This window comes from Mercenaria mercenaria, chromosome 4, assembly GCF_021730395.1.
Source record: "Mercenaria mercenaria strain notata chromosome 4, MADL_Memer_1, whole genome shotgun sequence".
NCBI classification, from domain to species: domain Eukaryota; kingdom Metazoa; phylum Mollusca; class Bivalvia; order Venerida; family Veneridae; genus Mercenaria; species Mercenaria mercenaria.
The window spans coordinates 85,177,130-85,195,558 of NC_069364.1; the positions used below are offsets into that span (position 1 = coordinate 85,177,130).

The 18,429-nt window shown below is 38.5% G+C and overlaps 2 protein-coding genes across 3 annotated transcripts in view; one reads left to right on the forward strand and one right to left on the reverse strand.

The window, feature by feature from the left end:
- Window positions 1-13,759, reverse strand: part of LOC123552344 (cation-independent mannose-6-phosphate receptor-like) — a 134,595-nt gene extending 120,836 nt beyond the window's left edge. For both annotated transcript variants that reach the window (XM_045341933.2, XM_045341932.2), the window contains exons 1-6: window positions 13,587-13,759; window positions 6,013-6,322; window positions 5,284-5,512; window positions 4,204-4,415; window positions 3,491-3,653; window positions 2,075-2,273 (exon numbers count right to left, since the gene is read on the reverse strand). In XM_045341933.2, coding sequence (XP_045197868.2) covers window positions 2,075-2,273; window positions 3,491-3,653; window positions 4,204-4,415; window positions 5,284-5,512; window positions 6,013-6,322; window positions 13,587-13,756 — 1,283 coding nt within the window. In that variant the 5' untranslated portion in view covers window positions 13,757-13,759. The remainder of the gene's footprint in view (window positions 1-2,074; window positions 2,274-3,490; window positions 3,654-4,203; window positions 4,416-5,283; window positions 5,513-6,012; window positions 6,323-13,586) is intronic.
- LOC123552342 (uncharacterized) overlaps window positions 1-18,429 on the forward strand; it is a 469,144-nt gene that overhangs the window by 236,250 nt on the left and 214,465 nt on the right. The gene's annotated exons all lie outside the window — the stretch shown is intronic.

Below are 18,429 nucleotides of genomic sequence, written 5' to 3' on the forward strand. Positions count from 1 at the left end.
ACTTGACTTAGATATCATCAAGGTGAACATTCTGACCAATTTTCATGAAGATCTCATGAAAAAAATGGCCTTTAGAGAGGTCACAAGGTTTTTCTATTTTTAGATCTACTGACCTAGTTTTTAACCCCACGTGACCCAGTTTCGAACTTGACCTAGATATCTTCAAGGTAAACACTCTGACCAATTTTCATGAAGATCCATTGAAAAATATCGCCTCTAGAGAGGTCACAAGGTTTTCCTATTTTTAGACCTACTGACCTAGTTTTTGACCGCACGTGACCCAGTTTCGAACTTGACTTAGATATCATCAAGGTGAACATTCTGACCAATATTCATGAAGATCTCATGAAAAATATGGCCTCTAGAGAGGTCACAAGGTTTTTCTATTTTTAGATCTACTGACCTAGTTTTTAACCCCACGTGACCCAATTTCGAACTTGACCTAGATATCTTCAAGGTAAACACTCTGACCAATTTTCATGAAGATCCATTGAAAAATATCGCCTCTAGAGAGGTCACAAGGTTTTCCTATTTTTAGACCTACTGACCTAGTTTTTGACCGCACGTAACCCAGTTTCGAACTTGACCTAGATATCATCAAGGTGAACATCTTGACCAATTTTCATGAAGATCCATTCCAAAATATGGCCTCTAGAGAGGTCACAAGGTTTTTCTATTTTTAGATCTACTGACCTAGTTTTTAAACCCATGTGACCCAGTTTCGAACTTGACCTAGATATCATCAAGGTGAACATTCTGACCAATTTTCATGAAGATCCATTGAGAAATATGGCCTCTAGAGAGGTCACAAGGTTTTTCTATTTTTAGACCTAATGACCTAGTTTTTGACCCTACATGACCCAGTTTCGAACTTGACCTAGATATCATCAAGGTAAACATTCTGACTAATATTCATGAAGATCTCATGAAAAATATGGCCTCTAGAGAGGTCACAAGGTTTTTCTATTTTTAGACCTACTGACCTAGTTTTTGATGGCACGTGACCCAGTTTCGAGCTTGACCTAGATATCATCAAGGTGAACATTCTGACCAATTTTCATAAAGATCCCATGAAAAATGTGACCTCTAGAGTGGTCACAAGCAAAAGTTTACGGACGCACGTACGGACGACGGACACCGCGCAATCACAAAAGCTCACCTTGTCACTTTGTGACAGGTGAGCTAAAAATCTACCTCAATAGCAAGGAAGTATAAGTGCACCCTTATACTCTACCCTACTACCCTTGGACTCCACCCTCATGATAAAATTAACACACATATGAAAACTAAACAATGATTCTGTTCTACAATTAATATGGGATACCAGTATATCATTTCTTATTTAACAATCATCTAGAGTTACTTTCAGCATAGATGCAAAATATTATACCAAGAACTCATTAGCTGTAGCGAGAAAATCTGTCCCTTCTGTGTTCTATTCCAGACATTGTAACACAGCAATGTCTCAGGTTTAATTTACACAGAAACTTTTAAAGCAATTGTTATTACAAATAGATTTGTGGCAAACTAATTTCCACGGTTTTCATGATTGAATTGAGCTACAAATTTAAGTTCCAGTAAAAATGAAACTAATACAAACTTTTCACTTAACATATCTTTCTTAACTTTAAGACAAATACATAATTCTGAAAGGCAATGACCTCTAAATCGGACGAAAAATTATTTTTCTTTTAAGAATTTTAGGAAATTATTCCTTTATTTCTTAGGAATGCTTTGAAACTTAGTTACTGATAGATTATATGTTATTGAAAAACAGTAGAATTAGTTGTTTTCACTTATTTTCCACTCAAAATTTTTAAGCGTTTGTAACGGGGTACCGGAGGAAAATTCTTTAAAAAAGCTTTATATTTAACTGTGGTTAAGAAAAATTACTCTGTTGTGTATTGGTAAAGAAGGTATGAAATTTTTTATTGCTGCAGATTCAATTCCAGACTCGGACATGTGTTTTTTCTCTTGACTTCACATTTCTTAAAATAGTTTAGAAACAAAAACTCATGTTGTGATGTACTAATTATGATTAAACTTTGTTTTTAAGTACAATAATTGTCCTCACCTTATCCTTGTATGATCTGTACTTCCCATGGCTCTACCATAATCAGCATTGCTCTGTATTGTCTGGCAGGCAGGAATCTTATCTTTGTGTTCTTCATCAGGACAATCGATCCCAGCATCCGCACAAACATTCAGGAAATAATCATAGGTTGTATCCTTGCTAGAGCTTGGATCTTTCCAGCTAGTTTTATATCGTGATCCTTCAAAATTAACAAAAACAAAAATGAGTAAATTTCAGTTGCAGAACTCATGATTTGTGTCAAATGTTTCAAAATTTAGAAAATGTTTTCATTAGCTAGTAATTACAGCAAAAAAAGAGAAATATATCCATAAACGTATAGTTGTTAGGGGCATGTGATTCAAAGTCAGTCACAATAACCACTCAGACAATATAGGCCTTTAAAATGTTAAATAAAGTTCCATTTTCATTTTTCATATATCTGTGCAAAATCATTAGTTGGAACTTTTTCTCACCTTACTTAAATTTTGATTGGTGCCATTTGATTCATACTTTGCAATATCTTTTATTTTCTTTCTAAGGATGTAAGATAACTTTTTTGAAAATGCAGGTCATCAGTGTCCCAATAAAAACTAATGCTGCTAGAAAGACAAAATATTCAGTCAACTATGTTATACTTTGCTCAAAATTAGCATGGACCTACAACATTATTTGTTTGTTTGTTTGTTTTGGGTTTAAATGCCGTTTTTCAACAGTATTTTTCAGTTATGTAACGGTGGGCAGTTAACCTAACCAGTGTTCCTGGATTCTGTACCAGTACAAACCTGTTCTCCGCAAGCAACTGCCACATTCCCCACATGAATCAGGGATTATTATTATTATACCAGATTTATATAGCGCATAATAATAATAATAATAATAGATGGAGGACGATTGATTTCAGACACAATGTCTTTTATCAAATTGTCATGTAGAACATACGCCTCACCCAGGGCTCAAACTCACAACCCCAAGGTCGTAGATCTGCACTCTCCCTAAGTGGGCGGGTCCTACAACATTAGGAAAGGCAGTAAAAATACTGGTTCAGTCTGCTGTTATTTAAGTCAACCTGGCACAATTTAGGTCATAAGGCGACATTTCAGCTTGAATGGATGAGAAGGACCCTTGGGGTGCCTCTCCTGGCACTGACCAGGCCATCTTCTGCAAATTAGCTGCACAGATTTCTCGCATGGCGATGTGAGCAGGGATCAACCCAAATGAAATAAGAGACAAGTGATTCAACTCAGCAGCCTTAACTGCTCTGCCACAGCCGCCTTTGGCTCAACCTTGTGTCCAAACCCATTATATTTTGACCAAACTATTTCAACTTCTCTAAGGCAAAGGTTAGTATCAGTGACATTTAATTACTGTAATCACAATTTGTGTAAACTTTATGCGGAAACATTAAAACTGAAATACCTGGAGGTCGTCTCAAAGGTCGAAGGTCAATATCAATATCAGCATCTTCCATGGTAAGAACACAGGAATTATTATGCAGTTTGATCTCGGGACAGGCATACTCAGTTTCCCACTCTATTACATACTGACAGTCAAAATCTTTCACCACCAATGGATCCTTGCTCTGAAAAACATGTAAATTATTGATGGGCACTAAACATTTCTTTTTGTTTATTTCATTGCATCTTTGATTTGGCTGTAATACTATTTTTAAACATTACAATACTAAATTGCATTTACCAACTTCTCCTAGACCACAAGAATTAGAATCAGGAAAATGGTTTGAAGTCGGCCACCTTTACCACTTGGGCCTCTGAATTACAACCATAATAATAATGAAGATACTCTAAGCCATATTTCTCACTTTTCTCCTGTGATGTATATAGGCATCCAGTCACTGTGAAATCATTAATATTCGTGGGGGACTAATTTTCATGGATTTCGTGGTTAAGTCAATCCACGAAATTTAATCCCAATGAACTAGTAAAATTTCTTTTCTTTTATGTTCAAAAGTTTAAATCCACAAATTTGTATCCCCACAAAATTGCAGTTTTGACCAAAACCACGAAATTTCATGCCCACAAAATTAAATGACTTTACAGTGTCATCATAGCAACAAATCAGTACATACTTTATTTGGTCTTTGCTTCTTTATAAATAATAAAAATATTTACCGCTCCTCTTTCTGGGCAAATAAATATAACTGTTGTTGATGGCTTTGTGGTACATCCTGCCATTGCTTCCGAGTTTGGGGACACATATTTCAAGGTTAATCGTCCATCTGTCCCACGTTTTAGTATTTCAGTCGGTTCACCAAGACCAATAAACACTCCATTATTTTTTCTACAAGCCGCTGAACCAGCGGGGCAACCGGATGTTATAGAATCTGATGAAAAATAAATTACATCTGAGGCACGCCATGAGGAAACCAACATAGTGCATTTGCGACCAGCATGGATCCAGGATCCATACTGTTTGCTTTCAAAGCCTATTGCAATTAGAGAAACCATTAGCGACAGGCTGGTCTGGATCCATGCTGGTTGCAAATGCACTATGTTGGTTTTCTCATGGTGCGGCTCAGTCATTTATTAAAACTAGAGACATCAACAAAGGTGATTCACACCCAAATCAAAGGCTTCTTAGAAATGACAGTGTAAAATATGAAGATTAACATTTGCCTAAAAGAACTGCTTTTAATGCAATAACTTATGCTCTCCAATAGAGATTAAATCTTAAAGCAAAACTTCATAGTTTACATAAAAACATTAGAAAGCATCAACTGAATTCATCATATGAGCCACGCCATAAGAAAACCAACATAGTGGCTTTGCGACCAGCATGGATCCAGACCAGCCTGCGCATCTGCGCAGTCTGGTCAGGATCCATGCTGTTCGCCAACGTTTTTTTCTAATTGCCATAGGCTTTGAAAGCAAACAGCATGGATCCTGACCAGACTGCGCAGATGCACAGGCTGGTCTGGTTCCATGCTGGTTGCAAAGCCATTATGTTGGTTTTCTCATGGCGCGGCTCATATATATTATACAAGTACTTGCTGGAAATAAAATGAAGCAATGTTCTGTTTGCAAAAACAGTTGCAGGCATTATCTTAACAGTAAATCTTCATAAAATGGAGGCAAATAAGGACACATATTTTAAATTGTGATGATTAAAAAAATAATCAAATAAATCATTCAAATATTGTGCACTTTTTGATCCAGCTTGTTACAGGTAACCAGTAAAGCAGGAAAACCAACCTGCTTTTATATCTCTGCATACATTGATGTAAATATCTGTATCCAACTCAGATGACACCAGATAGCCTCCCTTTGTTTTTGCAAGAGGGGACAAGTCATATCTATTTCCTTGATCATCATACAGGTAACAGGGTACTTCTTTCACTGTGTTCCGTGTCGTACAGTACAGGTTTGTCTCCCATTCAAAATAGCTAACACATGTTGTGAAGTCAAGAAACACTGGAGAACCCTGGAAATAGAGTAAGGTCTCAGAATAAATGATCCATTTTCACTATTTTATGCCACAGAAGAAACACAGGCAACAGAGTTGCTTTCAGGTTTTTACCCATCTGTATAATGTTTAAAAAATACTGAAAAAGTTAAATGATAAAAGAAAACCAAATACAAAATGAATTACAATGAACGGGAAGCATACAAAAAATGTTTTTCTTTACTAATTTTACAAAACTCAAAGTGAAGAAAGCTTTTCTTTTATTTGAATCACATGGAGTATGTTTGGTGTCTTATTAGGGAATGTGGTGATGACCCAACAGGACACATTCTACGACCTCCAGGTTGAATGGCAAAACCTTGACCACAAAACATTCCTTCAGTTTAGTTTTGCGAGTGAGCCCAGTACACAAATACCTCTGATGACAATTCAAAACATGTAAATAATGCTCGATACTGAACTGACTTGTTCTAAATTGTAAAATATTAGTAATAATTAAATAACAAATTAGTGCTTACGATAGTTGGACCACATTTAAAGCTGATTGAAGTTGTCAGATTATATTTTGGATCGGCCGGGCAAGGATCACCAGCCAGGACAACCCATGATTCTCCGAGTTCTTCATTTGTTCCCCCAGGTAGACTGTCTGCACTTGCGTCAAAGTTACCCGCTGAATAGCTAGTGCCATTACTATAGATCATACAGACTGAGGATCCGGATGGGCATGTATGATCGCCTGCACCATTGGGCATGAGTGGAGAACACAGACTAAATCTGTAAGATATATTTTCGTCAACTGTGTCATCTGTCCACGACACCCATGGAAATCTGCAAATGAAGCAAATAAATCATTAATCAATGTGTTTACCTCTAAACCTAGCAATATGTTTTTGGTTTTGACCAGCAAAGATTCATAAAAGTTATGCATTCATTTCGTATGAACAGCAAAAGGAAAGGCAAAAACCCGGGTTTTAAGCATACTGCCCAGCCCAGTTGGTAATACTGGGCAATAGTGGTCAATATAATTTTAAGTTCAAACTTCAGTATATATTTCAACATTAGTTGACTAACAGCCCATATAGTGATAGCAGTGACACCCGCATGCCTAGTCCAATAATATCTGTAAAAATCTATTGAATAAACATTATTATGACGTTGAATGAAATGGCTGAGTATTCCCATTCTATCCGTAAATATTGATCCCTACTGGGTTGAGAGTACGAAGCTCGTGGATCCAAGAGTATTACCTGTTACATCTTATATTTTTGTGTTATTTGCTGTCTCTGGGTCATTCTGCATGATTTCAATGATTTTGATTAGATATACTTATGCTGCACGTTTAGTGTGTAGTCTTTAATGACTTGAGACATTACATATATACTTAGGATCTATGTTGCTTCTTCTTAAAGCTGCATACATATGTTGGATATGTCTAAGGTTATCCTCATCTTTTGAGTTGTTTCGCTTTCACTCTCTGTTCTGGGGCGCTGTATTGTTAGTGCCCGTAGTGACTGTCGTGCTGGCGTAGCTAGAGGCAAGTGTATGGTTGCATGGATAGTTGCCGATGCTGGAGTTACTCCCAGAGTTGGGATTCGTAGTTGGAGTTGCTGCAGAGCAGGTCTCCATGACCCAAGTAGGGTTGCTTCTAGTATATTGTGGCTGGGTGTGAGCCATGGAGGACATGCTCTCTTGTTGGTTAGATATCTTCCCTGACCGGTTTCATTCAGCAGTTGTGAACTTCTTCAGAGGGCTTGACCGTAATGACTAGGCAAGTTTGGTTTGCATTATGTGCAGTGTGACGCTGCATTCTGCTTATATACTCTCTGGTGCCGGTGCCGGTATGAGGCCGGTTTGGCTTTTACATGGCTTTCTGGGATACTCCTGGTGCCGGCTTGGTGCCGGTTTCCATTTCTAGTGATGCTGTGGTGCCGGTAGTAATCTATTTTTAGGTGGTACCAGTATGGTGCCGGTTTTGATCTATTTTTAGATTTTCAGATCGGTGCCGCTGGTGCAGTGATCTACTTTTGGTGGTGCCGGTATAGTGCCGGTTTTAATCTATTTTTAGATTTTTAGATCGGTGCCGGTGGTGCCAGTAATGATCTGTTATAGGTGGAGCCGGTATGGCGCAGTTTATATTAGATCGTGGGCAAATTTGATCAAGAGTATGGGGAAAACGTAGAGGATTTTATGCAAACAGGACACTTATCTTGGGTTTAGCTTAATTTTTATTTTGCAGTTTTTTTCAGGGCAAGGTGGATGCATAGTTCAGTACTGCAAGGCTGATGTACAGCTTCTCCACATATCTCTCTGGCGTGGCGACTTGTTTGTAAATCAGTTATATTTTGTTACTGTTCAGTCCGTCTTCTACATCTATATACATGATATAGTCTAGTTTTTAATGTTTCCCACTTGACTGTTATGAGGAGTTGGTCTAGTGGTTAGAATGCATTCCCAGTGGTATCATTTCCAGTGATTGGTTGTATGTACCAGGGGCGTCCTTTTTGATAGTAGATATATTGCCAGAATAGCAGCTTTATGCACGTTTCAGAAAGTACACATTCTTCAAATTCATCAGCCATCTTTACTTCACATCAATACATCTTTGTTACAGATAAGTGTTAGAACAATGCAAACTGTGAAAATATTTTCCAGGATGTCACAGACACTTTATATCAGGAACACACTGGTGCATTAATAGTATTTGATTTAGGTAACCCATTCCCAAAATGGCTAGAAAATAAGACCTTAATTAGTTTTAAAATCTTTTACTGAATTAAGAAAACTTTAATTTTGGCTATCCATACTAAGCCAATTCCATAATAATGATTTAATAATTATTATATGACAGTCACTTCCATTAAAGGGTCATAATGCCTTTGATTAAAATATGACTGCCACATTTTTTGTAATGAACATAAAACACCATTTTCTTGTAAATGATACTAAAAATCACCAGAATTCCAGCTGATAAGCCATTGATTTCCTTATCAGCTGTGGTTGCTACTAAATCAACTGTTTGATAATTGTTTTCTCATGTGTTTGTCATAGTTTTGACTATATGCATTGTTTTGATTATCTCCCTTTATGACACCGACTTCATAATTTCACGTGTAATATTGAAAGTAGCGTTTTTCTAACTATTCACTTATGCAGGCTTTCAACAGGGCTCCAGATAAGATGCGTATTAGCGTAAATTACGCTTTGAAATAATGCATATACACATGTCTGATAATTTTCAAGCGTATACAAACGTACAGGGTGTCCGAAAAGAAAGGTAACACTTTCATACTTTCGAATTAATGTTGGAGAATTTGCCTCAAAATACGCACACATATAAAACAAAGATATAAGTTTTTTTTCGGTAAAACAGTGGAGTTAATATGTCAAACAATATTATTTTTACAATTTTTTTAGTACAAAGTACCATTTGTGTCAAATGCGTCATTTCAATAATTAATGACGTTCTCAAGATGGCGGCCCTTCATCAGCTTTCACTGTTTAACTTGCACTACGAAATTGTTAATAACATTTCCACACATTTCTTCACTGATCTTCTTCAGTTTTTCAACAACATATCCGTGTCCACTGGCTTTGGTCAGTAAACAGCAGACTTCAGGTAGCCAAAGAGAAAGTAATCGCACGGCAGGGTTTTCCCTCGGGTTTTTTATTTGGGAGTCCATGGACTCCCATGGCTGCTAATTTAAGGGTCCCTATTAATTTTTGGGGGTCCACAAATTATTGATCTTGAAAATGGACATTATTACTAAAAAAAATTTATCCTAAAACCGAATGAACTTGTATCTTTTTAATTTAGATAGCAGCTGATTCAGTATTTCGGAATGGTATCTTTCAAAATGGCATGAGCTTCTCAATTCAGACTGATAACAAAAGGTGTGACAGTCTTTTTGTTATGATCAAATAGCAGTAATTACCGGCAAATAAGTGTCAACTCGTGTCAATTATGTTGTTCACAGTTTGATCTTAGTTAAAGATAATACTCGATCCTTAATTAGTATCATAATTTTTGTGATTTAGTAATATTTTTTCATCAATATACTTTAAATTTATATGAAATTAATTTTGTTTAATAGAAAAATAAACCATTCGATCTTTTACGGAACGTAACGGAAATCTTAGATTTTAGCGGTGTCAGTTAGCGCGGAGAGTAGTTTCCCTTTACCAAAATGGCGAACATCGGTAACAGAACTTGTTTTGAAGTTGGAAAATCGTCTATACCTGTGTATAATTAGCACCCACGATTCGGGGATGGTCCCAGTGGTAAAAAACTGCGCATTTTACATGGGTATCTGCGCAAAGGAAGCTTCAGTGCAAAGGAGTTTCGTGACCGATTTTGCGGGTCCAGTGGACGCAGAGGCACTACAAAATGCGAGTCCAAAGCAGTCAAAGCGCGTCAGGGACGCAGAAAACCTGCGTCCGGGAAAACCCTGCACGGGTTCAAATCAGGACTGGGTGCGGGCCAAGATTGTCCACAATCCTTCACTTCGGGGTATCATCAGGAAATCACCTTATCGCTGAAGGTTTCATGAAGATAATCTAATACAATATTAGATGTATGTGCCGTTGCACCATCCTGCATGAACCAGACATTTTGCATATTTTCCGTTCGCTTTCGAAGCGCTGGAACAAACTTGTTTTTCAAAAGCGACAGGTACCGTTGTGAATTCACAGTGTCCTTAAACACATATGGACCGATCACTCAGTGCGACAATATAGCACACCAAACCGTTAATTTCTCACTATGCAATGGTCTCTCTGTAAAACAATGAGGCTGTTCATTTGCCCAGAATCTCATGTTTTGTTTGCATACATGGTCAGACAGCAGAAAATGCGACTCGTCTGTAAACCAAACATCATGAAATGCGTCAGCGTAATTGTCGGCAACGTTAACTGCCCAGCAACAAAAATCAAGTCTTTGAACCTGATCTGTGATATTTAAACTCTGCATAATCTGAATTTTATATGGAAAAAGTTTATGGTCCTTACTCATTATGTCATGAACACAAGTTTTAGGAATTCTGGTCTCTGAGGAAGAACGTCTCACCGACTTTTCTGGGCTATTCAAGAGCATTTCCTGAAGCGAACTCACGTTTTCATCACTCCTACTGGACCTGGGCCGACCTGCTTTTGGAGCATCGCTACTGACCAATGTCGCTCAAATTTATGTACAATCTTGTAGACATGTTTCCTGCTTACATTTGTATTATTAAAATGATATTTAAACCTTCGCTGAACGTCCGTTATACATTTTGTTTCATAATAATGCTTGACGATAAAAATGCATTGATCTGATGTCAATCGCACCTTCTTAAAAATATAATGTATATTTTGGATGACGTCATGGCGTCGAAACGTCATTAATTTTGGCGCGTCATTTTAACAAGCAGAAAAAAATTCCATTTAAGACCTTTAAATTGATATAATTTTGATAAAAATAGCCCTGGATTAAGCAAAGTTATGAAAATGTTAAAGTGGTACCTTTCTTTTTGGACACCATGTACATGAAATTACAGAAACGCACGCAACAACTTTTTACAAGCGTAAACAAAATCTGAATCGCCTGGATGCTTTACATAACAGAGCACGGTCGGCATTTATTCTCCCACATTGAATGGTACTCTATAAACCTAGGTTAAACTATACATTATACACTCAATGCATGCGTAATTCAAATAGCTGGGAATTAAATTAATACTGATGGTACAATAGTGTATTTTAAAGCAGTGTCAATTTAAATTATCAACTTCTGGTGCGGAGTAAACAACAAAAATGTCTTCCTAGAATGTAACTAGGTCAAATACTTTTGGAGCTACCAAGACACAACTTTAAAATGACCAATTTTTTCCTACGTCAGGGGCCATAACTCCTACAAGACTGAATGGATCCGGACGCGAAACCCCAGGTGCGCAACTACATATGCTGACCAACATTCCTGTAAAGTTTTGTGACTCTACGTCAAATACTTTTGGAGCTAGGTGCGACACAACACTAAAATGGCCAATTTTTACAAAGTCAGGGGCCATAACTCCTACACGACTGAATGAGTCCGGACGTGAAACCCCAGGTACACCTACACATGCTGACCAACATTCCTGTAAAGTTTTGTGACTCTATGTCAAATACTTTTGAAGCTAGGCGCGACACATTCTCGGAAGGACGGACGGACAAGGGCAAATCAATATCCCCCCCCCCCCCGGAAAAGTGGGGGCATAAAAAGTGAACAAACACTCTACACATTCTTTAAACCAACAAAAATGATCCCCAAAACATAGTTAAAGGTATACTGAACTTTCTATTGGATACGGTGATAGCGAGTGTGAAGCAAAAGCAAGCCAAGGGAGAAAAAGAAGCAAAAACTTGAATGCTGAATTGAAACTGAACTGCAAACAAAACCATGGGTGTTACACCCAATAAATATGTTATAAAACTGATTTCTGTTTTTTTTTCACATTTACAAATTTTCAGGAGTAAAATTACTCTAGTCAATTTCAGATTTTACCATTTTACTCATTCACAAAAACAAAGCGAAGATTGGGCCGAGACATTTTTTTCAATGACACCAAGGATCATCCTACATATTCGGGCGTTATCATCGCTGTAAAGTCGACCACTTCGCCTAATTATTGCCTCCAGGCAAAATCTGAATTACCGTGGTTTTCAGGCTGTCTTATCTGTTTACTAAAGGTTGTAAAACTTAATGCACACACAGCGTAATACACTAGATATAAATTATCAATAAATCCATGGTTAACTCTGCCTACCCGCCTGTCAAACTTCAACCAATCGTAGCGTTAATATCCCACAGTCTTAGATGGTCGTAAATATGTGGAAATAGGTTGTTTGGGGATATCCAAGGTCGGTAAGATAAGATAAATGTAATTTTGAGTTGGCAAGATTAGTAACAATATAGCATAAGCACTCCAGGTGCTTTTTGAACCGACTATAAATTTCCACCAGTGTATAAGTTTTATAACTATAAAGGCAGTGGCTAGAGAACCGGAATCGGTTCCCTAGACAGCGAACTTATTCATCCGGAACCGGTTCTCTAGCCAAAGTACCGTGCATAGACTAGGGATCCAGAATTTTACTTCTATGCACAAAGCTGCCAAAATTCACTTTGTTTCTTTTGGTAAGTATTATGCATGTTATCATCTTAATAAATTTAACATTTCAATTTCCAGCAAGCAATGCCCTTTCGTTTATCTGTGTTTACCGTGTCTCCAAAAGTGTACTCGCCGCATACTGTCCGCCATATTGGAATGATAAATAAACTAGTATGAATGAATGCAGAAATAGTCAACATTGGAGCATGCCTAAATAAACTTGAAATGTAAAATTAAAAGGTATAAAACAAAAAAAGAAACATTTAAAACAAATTAAGTAATTTCTGTTAAATAGTATTGATCACATATCTTTAAACGTGAAATGCTGAGCTGTTACAAACTGTTCAAAGGATCCGCATGAAGTTTTAATGGCAATTAAATTATTTTGTACATCTTTAAACATGTAATTATATGACACAAATACAAATCAATATTATATTTAAATAATTTTAACATAGTACATGTTGAAAGCAAATAACATTTAAAAACGGGAAAGTGAGTTTTCACGCATTTATTCATACTAGTTTTTATCATTCCAATATGGCGGACAGTAAACGCAGATAAATGCAAGGGCACGGTAAAATTAATTAAGATAAAATGCATGACATTTACCAAGAAACAAAGTGGATTTTGGCAGCATTATGCATAGAAATAAAATTCCGGTTCCCTAGCCTATGCACGCTATGTTGTTTAGTGAACCAGTTCCGGACGAATAAGTTCGCTGTCTAGGGAACCGATTCCCGTTCTCTAGCCACTGCCAACTATAAATACATAAAACTTGTATCGAATGAATTAAAGCAGAAAAGATTTTGGTAATGTTTCTGATCAGGTTTCATTATGGGGTGTGTTATAGCGCACAGATGCATAACAGCGTACAAACATCTCTAAACTGAAAATTTTAAACTGCAAAAATTATTATGACTCAAAATCACACACATGTCGGCCGATTATTTTTTTAGTTTCCTCCTTACCCACTCAAGGCTGAGAGATCTGTTTTGTTGTGTTTACACTCGAATCCAGAAGAAAAATTTAGTAAAGTAGATAAAACAACAAAAATTTGAAGCAGACACAATGGATTTCTAAATAACATCTTCATAGTTAATTCTTCCTGGACGAAGTCGCCATTTGTAATCGTAATCATCACATGACTCTCACGTGACAATTCTTCCGGTATCCGGTAACGTACCGTACCAGGATTGATAAGATACCGGAAAGGGCCCTATTCGGGAAAAGGGCTTAACAAGTCTGCATATTATGAGAAAGTCCTGTTTAAAATACATAATTACGGCATACGTGGCAAAAGCCTTAAAATGATTAAGAGCTTATTATTATTATTATTATTACAATGTTCTGTCTTTGTGCTAGATGTAATTTTTAGGTTAATTTGCAACAATAATAAGTTTAATGATCATATGTTTTTTAACCATGCCCTTCTTTTACAGCTTGTTTTACTTTTGTTCCTTATTAATTTGTTAACATATAGTCGGTTCAAAAGCACATATAGTGCTTATGTTGTATTGTTATTTGTCTAGCCGACTCAAAATAAAATTTATCATATCTTATCTTATCTTATCTTATCTTAGCTTCCTTGACAACCGGCTTCAATCGTAACCCTAAACGGTAAAGCTCAGAGCCCATACCTGTCTCTTCTGGATTTCCGAAGGGGTCCGTGCTTGGGTCATTGCTCTTCCTAGCATACATAAATGACCTCCTATAAAATTTCAAGTCTAAATTGCGTCTATCTGCAGATGAAACTGCACTATACATGTCACTTACCTCTGTCAAACAATCACAATTACCCTCCAAAATGACCAAGTGGGAGTTGGACTGGAATATGGAATTCAGTTCCGCCAAATGTCAAGTTATCCACATCGCAAGAAGGAAACATTCTCTCCCCTAACAATATACTACCTGTATGATACACTTCTAGAACCTGTCACCTCAATAAAATACCTTGGCGTGTATATCTAAAATGATCTTTCGTGGGACGCCCACATAAATCGGTCAACAAAAAAGGCAAATTAAACTCTATAGGTCCCCCCCCCCCCGCAGGAATATAAAGGTCAACTGTAAACCACTTAAGTCCATTGCATATCAGACTCTAGTCAGACCACAAAAACATCGGGTTTTTGTGTGTTTTTTATTGCTCAATAAAATATGCAGAAATTATATAAATAAAGCCCCGAAGTCTGTTCTCCATACACACAAACCCAAATAGACCAAATGGAAGCGGTCCAAAGATGGGGAGCGCGATGGGCTATGTCCGACTTTGGCCGCACCTCTAGTGTCACTGACATGATATATAAGTCTACAATGATAGGCTAGATCACCGGCGCATTGACTCCCGATTCTCTCTCTCTCTTATGTATAAAATCTCAAATCATCTGTTTGCAATCCCCATGGAAGATCTCTTCCCCCTAACAAAGCAATCACAACATTATCATCCGCTGTCTTACAGGTTAACCTCTGCAACCACTGACTACTACAAATACTCCTTTTTCCAGGACTATAGTCCTATGGAATAATATTCCACCTGACATTCCCTTCCTTCCTACCTTTGAGCAGTTCAATGCCGCTGTTTGCAACATTGAACTTACCTCACCATTAGCATGCTCTTCACCCGTTTCTATCTTTTAAATCACTAACAAATTTTCCTTTCAATTTTATTTTGCCCGATTTTCTTTTATTTCTGCTAACAATTTTTCTAGCTTGACGCGCATGAAAATGTCTAAATCTGTAAAATTTAGACAGTAAAGGAAGATAGATAGAAAATGCCGCATTGCGCTAATCGGAAACGATTGAATAATGTCTGCATAATTTATTGAGCAATAAAAAGAAACTAAAAAACATAACTTTGGTACAGCATAGTGCAGTAAATGTTGAAAGCTTGAAAAACATCGTAAAAAAGCTGAGAAATTGATTTCTTAGTCCTTTTTTAAAACGTGTATTTTCGTTCAATAATTTGATTTTTTAGCGAAATATGTAGCTCTGATCACAAACAGCGACAGCTCTTGCTACACGTTTATTTCTTATGCCCCAGTCGTAGTGTCACGTTTTGGCCGCCACATATAGCTACGTTGGGAAACGTGGCTACAAGGTGAGCCAACGTAAAACAACGTGGCTGAAACGTGATCAAACGTGACAAAACGTGAACTGGAAATTTTGATTTTAGACATGTTCAGTATTCGCTGCCGTTTTCCAGCAACGAACTACAATGTGACAACAACGTGGCGAGAACGTACTATAACGTAGCAAAAACGTAACAGAATGTGAACATAGCGCGTCCGGCCGGTTGATATTGCCCCAAGTCATAGTGTCACGTTTTTGCCACTACCTATAGCTACGCTGTAATTTAGGCCAGTCAGACACGCAATGCGTGCCGAGTATTAGCTGCACGGGGTTGCACGGGGTTGCGAGGCAACAGCGTGACTACCACGTGGCCAGGGCGAGACGACAACTTGGCACATCGTGGCACCCGGCTGAAATTTCCAAAAAAAAAAAAAACAACAACAACGTGGTTGTCAGAAAAGGGGCACAACGGCGCGGCCTTAACGTGACATCATGACTGGGGCATAAGCTGGGAAAACCGAAACGTACCAGTATTCTCAGTTGTCGGGTATCAAAAAAACAAAGGGTCTTATTAATAGTTGGTATCGACGGTAGACCATAATGGAAATTTAAACCAACATAATAACAACATTATACATAATAATAATTTCTTCCCTCAAGGGAGAAAATGGGGTGTATTTGTTTTTGAAACAATGCCGCAGATGTTTTTGCAAACTTATTTACTGAGAAGCCCTAAAACTTTGACAATAAAGTGAGGTAATGCTCTTATTTTGGAAGGAAGGGACTCTGAACCAGATAGGAATAAAACGGTTTGATAGTTTTATCAAGCACAATGTGTGACAATGGTCTGTTGATGCGTCAAGTGTGGTGTGCTGTGTGCTTGTCACCTTCCGCTTTCAGCCGCCGCCGCTGGCTAGCCTTCTGGTGAAAAAGAAGCCGAGTGCGTAAGTCTTCCCTGCCGGTACATAGCCTCTCTGCAGACAAGCCCTTTTGCAGTGCCTCCTAGATGGCGCCACACGGTAACTGAACACATTGCGGCCTCAGGCAGAACTGCAGGGGACTCGGAGGAGGTCTGCCCCCAGACATATGGCATGCCAGGCCCACCAGTGTGTGGACACGCCCTAGTGCCTATGAACAGGTCCCCAGCTATGGGATAAATAGCCCCTGTGTTCCCAGGGTAGGGTATGAACTCGGAACTAAGGGTGAGGTAACCCCGACAGAAACCTAGAGAGTTGAAGATAGAGATCTGGGTCATTGGCACTCTCTTAACGAACCACAGTACCATGCAATATCGCAATGACTACACAGTAATCCGGTATACAGCAATGTGGTGCTGAATCTCTGAGGTCTCTCCAGGGAGATTCAGCGCCGGGCTCTGAGCCTCGACAGAGTCCGTCCACAGCTACTGGGGGTCTCTCCTTCAATCCACAACATGCAAAGAGAAGAAGGAGGAACATACCAAGGAGGAGAACCAATCAGCACCAGCCTTTCAGGTTGATGCATTGGAATGCGGAGGGTGTCTTCAACAAGAAGGCTGAACTTGAGCATATCCTCCATGAGAAAGACATCAATGTCTGTGCATTCAGGAAACTCACCTGCAACCAGAAAAATCCTTCAAAGTCAGAGGATACCAGTGTTTTCGCTGTGACAATTGGCAGACGAAAAGGAGGCATCATGGCATTGGTCAGGAACAACATCAGTGCTGTCCAGACCAACATGCATATGGATGACTCCGAGTTCCAAGTCCTGAGCCTCAGAAAGAACGAGTTCAACATGAAACTTGTGAATATATACTCTCCAAGTGACAAAGCTCTGTCCCTGGACAAAGTTGCAAATGATGAAACCAGGTTCATTATTGTAGGAGACTTTAACAGTCAATCACAAAGCTGGGAATATGACCACCTGGATAAACATGGAGACGAAGTAGAGACCTGGCAAGATGAACGATTTCCCAACTTTTTACTCCAGAAGCTATCGAACAACGTCAACCCCTGACTTTGCTTTATGTACTGATGACATACATGGATATGTCAAACGGGAAGTTGATGAGCAGCTAGGAGGAAGCCACCATTGCTCTAAGGGATAAGCTCAGTAAAGACATCAACCGGGTTGTCAAAGCCTGTATACTAAAGGCTGCTTACAGCGTCATTCCTAGGGGAGCAAGAAAGGACTATAAGCCATACTGGAGTGATGAGTTGGAGAATCTTCAGGCAAAGCTATCAGAAGCCAGGGAGGAAGCAGAAAATAATCACTCACAAGAAAGTAACCTTTCTCTACAGCGAGCTAAGGCCAAGTTCCTCAGGCACAAACTTGAAGCACAGAGGAAGAGCTGAAAAACAAAACAGCCTCGCTCAACCTACAGCGAGATGGCCAAAAGCTATGGAGATTGACGAGACAGCTGAACGATGAATACACAGGTAGAGACTTTGAAAAAGAATGGTGAACTGTTGACGGGAAAAAAAGCGGCAAACACTGCCTCCAATAAAAAGATATTGCCAACATCCCTATCAACAGGGAACAGCAAAGGGAAGCCCGAAGAGAAAAAAGGGAAAGGCAGACAAGTCAAGTGACATCAGAATGCATGAAACAGAGTCTTAAACTACATAAGCTACAGACAGCTCTCAGGCAGTTGAAGACAAAGAAGTCTCATGGACCAGATGGAGTCAAAATGGAATGCTGACACACTTAAGGACTGCAGCAATTTGAAAATTACATCTACAGCTGGACACAAGGACTACATCCACA